Below are 14284 nucleotides of genomic sequence, written 5' to 3'. Positions count from 1 at the left end.
GAAGCCCTAGTCGACCGTTCATGATAGTACGAGCTAGAATAAAATGGTTGGTTTACAATGCCATCTGTTTTTTTTTAATTATGTAGTTATTGTCATTTAGACAACGGTTAACAGCAGTTCCTTCCATGTGAAAACAAATCTCATAGGAGAGTCTGTGTCTCTGTCAGTGCAGTAAAGCCTCTTCTTCTTTGTCTCTGTCTTTGTTGTTTACTGTGGATTTTTCTTTGGTAACAGTTTCCCTCTCGGGGCTGAGAACTCGGCAACCATTTTTACTAAGAATTAAAACTGTCAAATGTTTGAAAAACAGCATTTGTTACTGTAAATTAATTTTTCTAAGTTAACAAATAAACCTCTCTTTGTCTTTTGTTACATTATTGATTTTGTTATAAATGCAGCTATATTGATACCTGATTATCATAATGTTAACAGGTGATGTGCAGATCTTCAACTGTTTCGAAGAGATAACATTGAATGTTATAACCTTGCAAGAGTTTCCCGTGTTAGCAGGCTTTGTGTTCTGCATGTACGCCGTCCTCGGAGGCCAACACACATGTTTAAATAATATAACATGAATTATAATAAATGTTTTATCAATTCACGACTGACTGTTTCTTCACACAACTCTGTTAGAGATTTTACATGTAAATCTGTCAATGGTAAGACCTATTAAGTTGAAACCATTAATCTTACATTTTGATTGATATATAAATACATTCCTTACTTAAAATAACATTGTAGCATAGAATATATGAGTGTTAACAGGTCAAACACCCCACTACATTTAAATTCTGTATACTAGACTACAAAATTAGGCTCAGGGAAACGTTCTTTCTTTTCCACCACGAACACCTTTTCCTGCAGTGGGAGAGCTTCCTGTTGGATCAGTAAAGTACTTAAAGTACTCGGCACTTTGAGCATATGATGTATCATATTCTATCCAATGCTTCTCCCCCCAGCATCAAATCCCATAGGAGATCTCATCTTATGTGATCGTCTGAAGATGAAATTCCATGTAGAAGCTGCACTCGTCTGCCTTGTGGAAGCAGCGAGAGAGGCAGGTAGAACAGACGCTTTATTGTCAATCTTTCCATAGCAAAGCTTTAGATAGTACAAAGCACTGTTACAAACATAGGAGGTAGTCGACACTGAGTCTTCACTGAGCATTGTAAAATGCATAGAGAAATACTATGGCCATATTGACTGTTTCAAATGCCTCAGAGGAGAACACAAAGCTCCATGCTTTCTGTTTGCAGTACAGAGTTGTACCATTGTTGTGCTATTGCAACTTCACAACTGCTTAAAGTATAAAAAAAACATACATATAATCATATTCAACCCAAGAAATACATATTCATCAATGTAATGTATTGTAATGTCATCAGTATAGAACAGAATTACACTAATAAATACTTTGTATTGTATGCTTATGATGCTGATTATTGACTTATGTAACCCAATACGGGAATTTTACACAAAGTTTGGCAATTATATGATTTCTGTTGGATTACATAAGTAAATGAACAATGTTACATCAAGTTACAGATAAATGAGGGGTGTCTCCCCTCCTCACCCTCTTTCATGTCCTCCATATTTAAACATTTTTCTTTGTGCACTTGTGCTTCCTCCAGCTCCACGATTTCCTCTCATTAGCAGGCACTCCGTGGGTTACTCGCCCGCAGCGCCACCCCAGCCAGAGTACTCCAGGCAAATGTGGAGAACTTTGCAGGGCACGTTCCAGCTCTGCTGATATATGTGGATGCAATCCGGTGCAGCCGCTTCGCACCAAAGGTGTTGAAGTGTCCTGGGAGGACTTGGTCAACCTGTTTAATGAATTTGCGAGTTGTTAAACACTTTAAAAATGATGTACGGTACGGTCATGTGGCACACTCAAGCATGATTTCTCTGGGTACCTATCTGTATCCATCAGTATGTGGTACATACTGCAGCTCTGTTTTAAAGGACTATTACGTATAGTTGAAAAATAAATTCTGGTAAATTTTTTGATTTACATGGAAAATCACTTAATCTATTATCTTTTCCATTTTTAACATACATTTTCTTGTAAAACATTGTAAAATCTCACTGTCACTGAGGGTAGTGAATAAAAGTCAGCTCAGCACCTAAAATATACATATAATGGACACTTTTGTCAAAAGCATCATAACAGGACCATGACATTTTCATTTTAAATCTGATGTTGTAGACGATGGGATTGGATATTTTATGCATTAAAGATCATTTAATCTGTCCCAGGATAGAGGAACTATGGTTAAGCTAATCTCTCTGGTGTGTTTCAGTGTTACCTGTTCGCTGTCCACCAGCCCCACCAGGCGCTCACAGCTGCTGATGTAGTCACTGACGTGGCTGTAGGGCAGCCAATCAATCATGGCGCCATCATACACTACATCTCCACTGAAAAGCAACTTATTGTCACGGTCGTGGAGGCAGATGCTGCCCCGAGAGTGACCAGGCATGTGGAGCACCGTCAGCTGTCTGTCCCCCAGGTTGATGACATCACCTAGACAGGAGAGAGGGGGAGATAGCATCATATTTTCATTCATCATTCACACACACAAAACACAATATAACTTGTAACTTCAAGTCCATATGCATCCAATTCCAAGACTTACATCCAAACTAAATCCTTATGCTGCTCATAATTTGGCTGGCTGGAATCAAGCCATGGTGATCTTTTTATTTGTGCTTTCGACATGTCACCTCATGTTGTGCTGATGTGCAGAGTCCAGGACATTTAGTATAGCATTGATTATGTCCTGACCGATTTGGTCCAGAGGTATGAGTCTCACAGTGTGACAGGAGGGTGAAACTGACACACCAAGCAATGAGATATTTCAACTGCACTGCAGCAGTGGCTCTGACACAGCAGAACAAGTAGGTGTATTGACCAACGGTGCAGAAATTACACTTACACACTGTAAGAATACTAAAGAGCCTAACAAGTAAAGTTTTGGTCCGAACTCCAACAAAAACAAAGCTGCTCAACCCAAATGCATGTTGCATTGCAAAAAATCTAAAGTTGCAGAATGTGAGTTTAATCTATTAGTGATTGATTTTGTGTGCATCTGCTAACAGCACAGTGGGTGATGGCTATGAGGTTATTAATACTCTATGGGATGCTTACTGGCTCTGGCTGCTCTGCAAATACAGACACAGAATGAGCGTAGTAGCTGCCAACAAATGTCACATATTGTCTCACAAACTATCAACACAGACCTGTCTGCACTATCCATCTGATGAAAAATGTTGTTAGCACTACATCACCTCATATTGTACCTTTCCACTGTTCCCACTACACGTTACATGCCTCTATATGTGTAGGCTATGTGTGTGTCTTTATTAATTTAGCAAGTCATTATTGATCTAATTCATTGTGCGGTGAAATCCTCCTGTGGTGATAAAAAGGTTCTGCAGAGAGCCTAATGTGGGAAATGTAGCTACTGAGTGCAGGCGCACCCGTTGAGTATGGTCTAATGGTATCGACCATTATGCTTATCCCTGGGCGAATTTAGACCTTAAGACCTGGCGTTTGATCACAGATCCACTCCCTTAAAATTAAACATATATCTGCAAAGGCTGCATCCCCTACCTACCCTCCTGCAGTATGTGTGTGGGCTGCACAGCCTTGACTTTGTAGTGCCTTGCCCTCCATCCTGGACTGGGAGCCTCGGCTATCTCCCTGTCGCTGAGCCAAGTGACCGTCTCGAAGTTGTCACCGTTGGCCAAGGCATCGACCTCTGCACTGTGGACGCCCACCTGTTGGAACTGATGCAGACCGCCCGAGTGGTCGAAGTGGGCGTGGGTGGCGATGGCCAGCAGTGGGTTCTTCCTCTGCGGATCTTTGCCGAGCAGACCCTTGCCGTCGATGTAGTCAGGTAAGCTCCTCAAGCCCAGACCAGTGTCTATCACCACGTCCTGGTGTGAGCCGCGGAGCAGCCAGATGTTGGCCCGGTTGTCTGACTGGTAAAATCGCTCCTGGATCCAGAAGAGTCCGTCTCCGAGCGATTTGTGAGCGTACCAGTCGGCTGCAGACATCCCAGTTCATGCACTGGTCGAAGTAACCGGCTGCGGGTGTCGTGCTGTCTGGTGATTTTGCAGCGGACAGGTGTAACTAGCCTTTTAGCTAGAGGAGATATGTTTTCATTGAGGTTAATGTGATGGTGGCCGCCGACACACCCTTGTTGAAGGAGAGCATGCTCATTGGGCGAACAGATGAGTGACGACAACACAAAGCGAGCTACTATTGGCTGCAAATAAGTCACGCCTTCTCAAACGTCACGCAGGGGCGGGCCAAGTTAAAGACACATTCATACATACTGCTGAGTGTAGTGTGTGCTAAGGTTTCCACGCCGGTGTTAGCAGAGCCGTACAGATCTTCATTAGGTTTACCTTTAAATTTAGTGATTTCAGGAGTTAGTTGATGTGCCGAACAACAGATAAAACTGAGTAGCTGAATGTTAATGACAAGTAAACTCGAAAAGTGAAAAGGCTAAATGCCGCCGAATAGCCCTGAAATACACAGACCTTTAGTATTTTACGTCTCCACGTTAGGAGTAGTTTACTAACAGTCCCATAGTGAGTATTACAACTTCTTGTATGTGTTGGTGAGTCTCTGGTGTAGCATTTCAGTGTTGACCTACGCTGCATAGTAGGAAAAGTCCGTCAAAGGGCGATGAAAGCTGTGGTCCAGTAACTTGTGTGTACACGTGGTGGTCAGTGAAGTTGAATGGAGACATGTGGACTCTGTGCTCCAGGTACAGAGGAGGCTTGCAGCCATGGCAGCCAGGGGTCGTGGAGTCGCCGCCTTTACCTTCAACATTGACGCTCTGGGCATCGGCAGGGGCAGCATGCCAGAAGCCAGGGTGGGGCCCAGCCCGCTGTTTCCAGTAAGTACCGAGCACACACGCTCACGCACACAAATGCAGAGATCCCACGATGACATATCACATTGCAGTATATTCAATTCACCTTTAAGCCATCAAAGTGTTACATGGCACAAAATGTCAGGGAGAGAGAAATCCAAATATCTAACAGCACCAGTATTTGTTGACAGATCTCAGAGACGGGAAATTTGCAGGAATCTTCTTTTATGCAAAACACAATTTGTTTATTTTTCAAGTTAAGCACGTCAGTATCCTTCACTTGTGCTCAACTGAGAGGTTGTACATGTATAAAGTTGCCCTGGCAATTGATACACAACTAACAATTAATCATCAGTTTGGTACAATTTGGTACTATTATACTGTACAAAATTTTACTGTAAATAACAGATGTAATCTGTTGAAGAATAAATTGGAGGTAACACTAAAACTGTATCAATAAATGCACAGATTTTCAATATGCTGCCATAGACACATAACTGTTATACATGATTGATATTATTTCCCTTCCACTATTCATATCCTCCTCCAGAACACAGACTTTAAGCCAGTGCCGCTGAAAGCCGGCGAGGATGAGGACTACATGCTGGCCTTAAAACAGGAGATGAGGGGAACGATGCAACGGCTACCACACAACATCAAGCCTCTGTCCAATAAAGCAGGTGAGGAGTGGAGTAGTGCATTAGAAACCTGACTTCTGATAGAAATGCTGTGGCAAGACAATTGGCTGCTGTGAGGGTAGATAATGCAGCACTTAGGAACTGAGACATTTAATTAAGGTGGTATCTGGGAAAAGGAGAGAGAGGCAGAATATTGAGTTACAGCTGATAATTACAATGGCCTGGGACTTGATAGATACTTTCTATAAAAGTCACTCATTTTGTTTTGGGACTAACAAAATTGTGTGACTTATTTGTAACTTATCCAAATAACCTGAAGTGTGCTTTTGTTTCAGAGTATTTTATGTGTGTTCATGAGGTGTGCTCTGCTGTATGTACAGTATTGCTGTTTGTGTTGTAATGTATTTATGTGTCTTTTGTAGCTGTCATTACACCTGCCAAGGGACTGCAGTTGAAAATTAGCCAAGATGGCTAAACTGGCACATTTACAGAAATGTCTATTAATGTGCACTGTCCCTGTAACTTTAAACTGTATGAATAAAATAAAGCTAAGTGTATATCGAGCCAATAGCTGCTGACTCTCTAGTCCAAACTATTCAATCTATGATTTACCTCTTTTGCTAAGAGTGAGGAGTAGCACCCAGTGTTTTGTGTTGATAGACTCATGGTTCTGATAAACTGCTGAATGTGATGCGAGAGTTAACTGGGACTTGTACTGAAGCATTACTATATCTTGTTTACATCAAACAGAAGTGGAGAAATACACAGAGAGATATCTGAAGCAAAGCCAGTTGGAGGATGAGGAGTGGACTCCAGGTACATGCACAACACACTGTCACGTGATTAGAGCAAATTGAGGAAAATGCGCAAAATAATGGAAATATTCCTCTTGATATTTTAGACTGGAACCTCTTCCCAAAAGAATTGATGCCCCAAAAGAAAAAACCTCGTCCTAAACCAGGTATATTAAAGCCAAAATGTAATTATGCATGTTATGTAATGAGATTTCATTTGGTGACTATAGGAATAGAGACAAAATGCTTCAATCCAACAGGCATAAAGAAGAAAACTGTGAAGATATCCCAAAAAGACACAGAGGAGATGCTGAGTAAATTAGATGTAAGCGTTTCTTCACTTGTTTGTTCTGTGTTCAACCACTGAGCTTTACATGTATTGTTAATTTTCTCTTGATGTGATTTATCAAGTACCCATTTATGAAGGCCTCAAGTGAGTGCAGTATATGTGAGCTCAGGATGTATCTGCACGTACACACAAATAACTATGAATGTCCTTCTGAGCTAGCAGATGTTTCACATAAGTAATTTAATCTTGATATCAATATTTCAGGAACTGGCAAAGAAAGACGATGGGAACCCTGAAAAGTCAGACGATGAGACCGGAAAGAAAAAGGAAAATAAGGATGATGAGGAAGAAATTGAAGAGGAAGAATATGATGAAGAGGATATTGAAGAGGTTGGATTACAAATGATAACCTGATATCTTAACTGCCAAAGTTGTTAAACACAAACACAAATGTGATATATAAGAAGCAGAGTTAATATTTTACTGTATCTGTTTTTCCTTTGTTTCTCTGTAGGAAAACGACTACATTGACAGCTATTTTGACAATGGTGAAGATTTTGCTGCAGAGAGTGATGATAATATGGATGGAGAAGGAACATACTGAGAGTGACACTCTAGCAAGTGTGCGCTGTTGACGTAAACAATCATTATGTGATTGTTTCTATTGGTTAAATATTGTAGATAAGTTGGGAATACTGTTTTGCAAAGTGATAGTTGTTTGCTTTTTGTTTTTGTTGATTGTGAGAGGCAAGATGTCCTTAAAGACTTATGTAAATAAGAAATGCCAAACTATGCGAACATTGGCAATAATTTATTCAAAATAGATGTATTTATTTTCCAGCCTGTAGCACGTTTCCACAGGTTGAAAGGCACATACTGTCAATAACACGTAATGCTTTTTCATGAAGTATCAAGCAAACACAGTGATAAAATAAAAGGGCTATATAACAAAGTGTAAAATTTCACATAATTAAAAGTATGAGTCATTGTGGGAATACTGTGCATTTCCCATTTTCCTCACCATGCTCTTCGAGGTTATTCGAAATGAAAAAAAAAAAGCAATTCTCTCCTGGCAAGCTAAAGGAAAGTAAGATTCAAGCAACTTTCATGGAAATAGAAACATAATTTAACAGGCAACCTCCAATACTGATAGTGTAAGTAAAGGCTAATGCTCAATAGTCTTGAAATAAATTAATTCTATATTAAACACAATGGCAGCAATCATACTTTTCCAACAAATAGCGTTGGAAAATACATTATTTCTAACATGGCAAAAAAATACAGTTTGACCCAACTGAGTAAAATCTGCTTTAAAACCAAATCCACAGAATTAATGAATCTCTTAGGGTGTGGCCACTGATCCCATCACTGAATTAACAGAAATAGTGTTGTCTGTCATGGTATGTTTTTGAACTCTTTGGACACATTTGTGTGTAGCTTACTGAGAATGCAACAGCATAGATGATAAAAATGATAAAAAAAATCTATTGGTTATTCAGAGTTATCATCCGTGTGATAATAGCTCTGACGTGTCCATTTTGAAAAATGTTCAGCCAAGCATAACTTGTTATTTTCAGCCCGTTTATACTCCTTGTTGAAAAGCATATAAATGTAAATGGACAGACACAAGGAATGACTGTGGCCACACCCTTATTCATAGTCTCTAAACCTTATAAAAATTACTGTCCCCACTATAAAGTGACTGTCCCAGTCAGACAGATTGCATTGATGTATTAAGTCGATAAAAACTACTCAAAAATAGGAACATCCACCCAGTTTTATTAGGTCTCTGAGTTAGCGACATTTGTATATAATGTTATGATCCCTTGTTATGTTTTCTCATGCCCCCCGTGTTCACCGTCTCCTGCTTTGTCCGAACCGGGTCCCTGTGGATCTCCATTAACCACATTTCTAGCATGGTGTCCAGGTCCAGCCCCTGCATGGTTGTCTTCTCCAACAGGAAAGTCCAAATTGCCATGGAGATGTCCATGAGGAATGTCGCTATGAGCCTGTGGCATTCTTGCCATGATGGCTGACATCAGCTTTCATGAGAACCTCATAGTACAGCAGATAAAACACAGGTGTGACAATGCCAACCACCAGCATGATGGCCACAGCCGTCCACCACCTCATGCCCCAGTCTGCCCCATAATAAGGGTCCTTCCTCTGTGCTGGTTTGTACTCTACTTCCCCTAGCAGTGGCTGCTGTTGCTGCAGTGTTAAGGAGGACACAACCTCATTCAGGCTGCTACGAGACGGACCTGTGGATTTCACCAGCCGTTCAATGTCCTTGTCCTTCTCCAGGAGGAATCCTTCCACACTGTCGTTGGAAGAAGAAGAGTCTGTGGAGGACTCAGAGGGGAGGGAGGTAACGGGTGAGATCTGAGGCAGGCGCCTCCCGCCTGAGGGGGAGGCAGATTTGAGAGGTCCAGTGCTATGAGTCTCAGTGAGGACGCTAAAGCGCCTCACAGGAATCTTGACCGACCGCAGGGCAAAGAAGTCCTGCTCTGTCAAGAGGTTGTTGGCCCGCTTTATATCAGCCACCTAAGAAATGCACACAAGACAGATAAACTTACGATGCTGCTCACAGACAAATTGCTATTTCGCATTTACTGTCGTCTGAATATTCTGGATTCTGAGTCTGAAATATTGCCGCTTACTGACCTAAAAATACTAATTTTCCTTTGTTGTTACTAGAGGGTAGGGTTTTTAGTAGTCTATAAAGATCTTGGATGGCATGGAGGGATATGGATGGAAACATGAAGTTTCTGAGTATTGCTATTACTTTGCTGATGTAAAGAAAAGGTGGATTAATTTTGTGCCCAAAACAGAAAATTAACAATGAGATTTATTTAATTTCTAAGAACTCTTTTTGTACATTTTCTACTAAAATGATAAAATACAGTAACAATGGTACAAAGAAGACACCCTGAAGCTGTCAATGTTCAGTCTGGAACTAGATATTTATAACGCTCCATCTCTCATATTGTACATTGGTTATAATACATTCTTTGACTGTAGGTTAGATAAAGTTATGAATCTGAGAACTAGGGTTGGGCATTTTTATAATTCTAAAGGCTAACTGGCTGGTCAATTTATCTGCGAGTGACGCAGATTTACAACAATAATTGTTAGCTGCAGCCCTAATCGTGCAAAGGGCCAAGAATGTAAGAAATGAAGAAGATGGTCTACTTTAACATGGAAATGAGGGAGAGTTGAGTGGGTACTACCCAAGGAGAGGAAGAAATACAGACAGACACACAAACAGACGTACTGAGCAATGGTACTGCAGGGCAATGCTGTTCAGGGTGTCGCCCTCCTGGATATCTCTGGTCAAGTAGATAATATCCTCCATCCTCTCTCTGGAAGTGCTCCTCCGCAGCCTCTCTCTGCCACGTGGCCGAAGCTCATAGCTCTCCCCATCCTCCTCTGACAGGTCATTCTCTGAGCCATTGTTTCCAAACAGATAGGCATGACCGCCATTGGCAGGCTGCACCATGGTGGCTGTCTGGAACCCATAGTGCTGGCTTCTACTGGACATTTTTTCTTCACTGTGTTGGGAAGAGCAGGGATAGGCTTGAGTACCAAATCCAGAACTTGTACAGCATATTCTTTGGGAATACCTGCAGGGTAGCAAGGGAAACATGTTGGAACTACCGCTTCACTGAGTCTAACTAAATATTAATTTAACAGGGTGTATAGCTTAAAACAAGGGAGGGTTATCCTGTAAAATATAGTACATTCATGCAAAGCACACAAGCAATATTGTGCAACTGCAACTTCATCTATGGGACATCAAAAATGTGGCTATACATGCAGTTGACCACGATGTCATTTCTTTCACCAGTGTGAGGGAAAGATTACAGTGGACGTCTTTATACAGAATCACCTTGTACCATTACAGCTATACAAACGTGACCACTGTTTCAGATAAACTTATAAAAGGCTGTGAATGAAAGCTGGCCTCTGTGAACTTCATGACACTGTAAAAGAACAAACATGCATTTCTTTCTCTGAAACCTGCAATCAACAGGTGCAGGCAACAGCGAAGTTCACTTACACCAATGATACATTTCTCACGTTGCTCGGGATAATAAAATAAAGAAACTGAAGTCCTTCTCTCTGGCAGTCCTGTGCATTCAAGTTAGGGTTAAGCTAGATAAGATTGGGCCTCTTCCAGCATGATAAGTGACTATACAGGCAGTACATTCCATCCTCAAGATGTCAAGGTCCTCTGTTTACATAACATTTATGCTGCGTTACACGTTACGACCATAGGGACATCACCAACTAATGTAACATCTTGTCAGATAACGGTGCCTATCCATTCCTCTATCACAGCTGTAACCTATGAACCAAGCAAAGCAGATCCCACTCTAGGTTACTACATTAAACCAAATACCAGATTCCTGGCTAAGTTCATGTTAACGCTAGATAAGTTAGCTAGCAATCTAAATAGTTTACTATAAGCATACCAACGATCCTCTACTTCAGCAAGCAGGCAGAGATGCGATTAACTAGCTAGGCTTGCAAATAGTTACTGTGGCTAAAATTGTAGGTTATCAACTATTCAACCAAGCAATTATATTAGCTAAAAGCAACATAACCTAGCTAATGCTAGCTAACCCTTAGTCTCTCTCACCCCACAAAAAGTCCAGTCGATGTCGTTGTTCAATAAGAATAACTACATAACTTTGAAAACGCGTCTGTTTAAGCCACCAAATCAATGGTTTAAATGAACTGTCAAGTTGGTCTTGTAGTGATAAGAGTGTGGTGTACTGCGCAGCACGTCCACAGTTAAGAAGCATCTACACAGGCTAGGCTAGTGCTAAGTAGCGTCCACCTAGGTTATGTTATGTGGCTAGTTACGTTAGCGTCTGTAGTAGGCAGTGGTCACTGATTACGAATGATATATTTGGAGGAAGTCGTCAACAATTACCTTTACCTGAAAAGGTGAACACCGATCAATCAGTTGACCTGAATAATACCCATACTTCCACGGGACTGTCTTCGATCTCACCTTGCCTTTGGTTAGTTACCTAGCTACCTGCTAGCTACTGTTGAATTGCTACTGCTCACGCCACGTCAACAGAATATTTACGTAATGGCGTTCACACTGACGTCTCCAACAAATCCCTCACTTTTAATCGCGAGATGGCGCTAAAGGTCTAGCTGCAGGATCCCTACTCTTTCTCATAACTGGCAGTTGAAGTACCAAGATATTGGATCAATATTAGTTTCGGATTATTTTTATTCGGACACCTTTTCATATCCGCATTAGCTAAATTCTTTCCGTTTACCTAAACTAAGCTACAAGGTTTATGGAGATGGAGGGTAGTAGAGTAAACTCAACTAAAGCTAGTACAGGACACAGCTACAGCATTCAGTTTAGCACTTTAAAATAGACACATAGTAGTATCAAAGTATATTCGAAAGTATATACACGTAGCACTGCCCCTCATAACAGTTAGTTTAGAACGTATTCAGGGTTATACCTATTTATAAATAAACAACAACATGGTGGATAGTATGTGGATAAGGACGCAAGAGACATTTCACATAAAACTGCTTGTGTTTCGGCAAGTTAAGATAGCTATATCATGTCGTCAGATTTTAAGTTACTTAAGATGAAGCAGAAATTTGCAAAGTTTTTGTGGTGTGACAACAACGGACGGGAGAATAGAGGACAGCTGCGCGGGGACTCTATGCCTGTTGGGTTCGCAGGGTGGAGCTGTCCACCACCAAACGGAGCACCCTGGAGACACAAATGGGATTAAAACATCTTGTCTCATTAGGCAGCGACCGGGGGACGAGCTGGAGTCCCTGAGTAGCAGCAAACTAATCTCTCTGTTGGAACAGGGAGACGTGTGTGTACAGTAGCAGTAGCTCTCACATGGCTGCAGGAGCCCGGATCTGTGTGTAGAGAGAGGAGAGGGTCCTGAACACACCGGGGAACCGCTCCGTCTCTGCTGTTTCTCCCGGCTTTCAGTCCCGTTTGATGACATACGCGCTTCATCCCATGTTGTTCACCGGGAACCCCAAAAAGCTGCCGAAGAAGGAAACCCCGCGTTCAGTAGGTTTTTATTGAACAATACAAAATGATGCAGTTATTGGCTGCTGTTTGAGAAGAGACGGAGCTGAAGACCCTGGGAGCACTTATCGATGTTATCCTCTGCAATAGATATATTATAGTCATTTATCTTGGACAGCGAGGCCAAGCAAGGTGTCAGGTAAGTTGGAATGATTTGTCTCTTTTCACATATGCTTCTGTTTGTCATTGTAAGTGTGGCCTAATAGTACGGCTGTGTGTCGACCAGCCAAACTTTGCTGGATCATTTCAAAGAAAGACTTGCATGGTAAAAGATATCGCGTTGTGACACATGGTTATACCGCCTCTAGGACAATGCAAACGTCTTCGATTTATTTTTCAGTAAGTGAGTCAGTAATGATTGGTCACCCCAGGCACTACTGCCAGCGGTAGATTAATAACGCAGAGAATAAAGGAAACAAATGAGTAGCGATACTCCTCATCAATTATGCCAGACAGCTCAAGCAGACATATTGTTTCACACTATAAGAAAACGATTAAAAGTGGTTGGCCACTGCTAATTTCTTTTTGCGCTGTGCCAAAAATCCCCCTCGGAGCAGCTAATAAAATTGAAAAGCCTAAATATTGATTCAGCGCAATCAGTAAATGAATGGCCGGGTAGCCCATTGAGGACGGAGACAAACGCTTCCATGGTTACATCCAGGATCTCCAGTGTGATTACTGCGCTTTGTGTGGGTTTTCCCTCTCCCACTGAAATAAAACAACAATTCAGGGGGAACTGCCACACATGGTGAGCTGGAGACCCTCTCATAAAGGCTCCGTTGACTAATCTATAGGCTTACTCTGGCCATAAGTAATCTTGGCACACTTTGAGTTGCGCACATGTGCTGTTACTGTTAAATCAACGAGTGGTGCCTGTAGCCTCATTGTGCTGCTGCTTCTTTGCGTATTTTACGCCGATGTCCAGGCTCCATAGTTTACACCAGTTGATGGGGTGGGGTTTTCGGTCCTTGAATAATTGAATATGTCCACCTTATCTGTAATTGATTTGACATGATGTCATCTTGGTGCGTCCCTTGCAAATCTCTTTTGTTGCCTCCTCTGTGGCGCCTCAGCAGAGTTAAATCCTTTTTCTCACTGGGGAGGAAGGGAGGGAGCTGCCTCTGAATCCATTCAGCACTTACACCTGCTCTTCCTCAGCACCAGCCTTCACTGTTTACTGTTTCTGAAATGTATCTTTGTATAAAAGGGGGAAATGATTGAATTGCTGAAGAATTACAGTCTTCCTCCTTTGTTTGCAAAGAAGCAACACAACTTGCCATGACATTTTCACAATTTTATTTCCTCGAACCTACAATATCTATTTTCATCATCACAAACTCACAGGTCACAGTGTTTTTGTAGATTTGGATCCTCTAAGATCCACACTTGCTCAGAGCTCAGGTCCTTTGTTTGTCAGTGTTTATGTCATCGCCTGGCAGGGGTCAGCCCCCAGTCGCCTGTGTGAGGGTCTGAATGTGATTCACTGGGCGGAAACTGTTTTACTGCCTGCCTCTCTCTCCCTCTGTCTCACCCCTCTAATGGCTGCACGGTACAAAAGGGGACAGTGCCATAAACGGAGCCTGTTCATTGAT

At 41.7% G+C, this 14284-nt stretch overlaps 3 protein-coding genes across 3 annotated transcripts; 1 reads left to right on the top strand and 2 right to left on the bottom strand.

Annotated features, from left to right (window-relative positions):
* Positions 1-1085: 1085 nt before the first annotated feature.
* Positions 1086-4053, bottom strand: mblac2 (metallo-beta-lactamase domain containing 2). The gene is made up of 3 exons (XM_070904968.1): positions 3612-4053; positions 2304-2518; positions 1086-1820 (listed from the first exon to the last, which is right to left on the bottom strand). Exons 1-3 carry the CDS (start codon positions 4051-4053, stop codon positions 1647-1649), a joined length of 831 nt encoding a protein of 276 aa, XP_070761069.1. The 3' UTR covers positions 1086-1646.
* A 740-nt stretch (positions 4054-4793) lies between these two features.
* On the top strand, positions 4794-7205 carry polr3g (polymerase (RNA) III (DNA directed) polypeptide G). The gene is made up of 7 exons (XM_070904991.1): positions 4794-4904; positions 5431-5560; positions 6269-6334; positions 6420-6479; positions 6573-6637; positions 6866-6991; positions 7116-7205. Exons 1-7 carry the CDS (start codon positions 4794-4796, stop codon positions 7203-7205), a joined length of 648 nt encoding a protein of 215 aa, XP_070761092.1.
* A 202-nt stretch (positions 7206-7407) lies between these two features.
* lysmd3 (LysM, putative peptidoglycan-binding, domain containing 3) lies at positions 7408-11670 on the bottom strand. The gene is given in 4 exon segments (XM_070904716.1): positions 7408-8622; positions 8624-9145; positions 9876-10224; positions 11547-11670. Coding segments are annotated over 3 exon segments (981 nt in total). The 5' UTR covers positions 10143-10224; positions 11547-11670; the 3' UTR covers positions 7408-8430.
* Between the last annotated feature and the right edge of the window lie 2614 nt (positions 11671-14284).

This window comes from Enoplosus armatus, chromosome 4, assembly GCF_043641665.1.
Source record: "Enoplosus armatus isolate fEnoArm2 chromosome 4, fEnoArm2.hap1, whole genome shotgun sequence".
NCBI classification, from domain to species: domain Eukaryota; kingdom Metazoa; phylum Chordata; class Actinopteri; order Centrarchiformes; family Enoplosidae; genus Enoplosus; species Enoplosus armatus.
The sequence above is the reverse complement of the archived record's forward strand: the minus strand, read 5'-3'. Positions and strand labels throughout refer to the sequence as shown.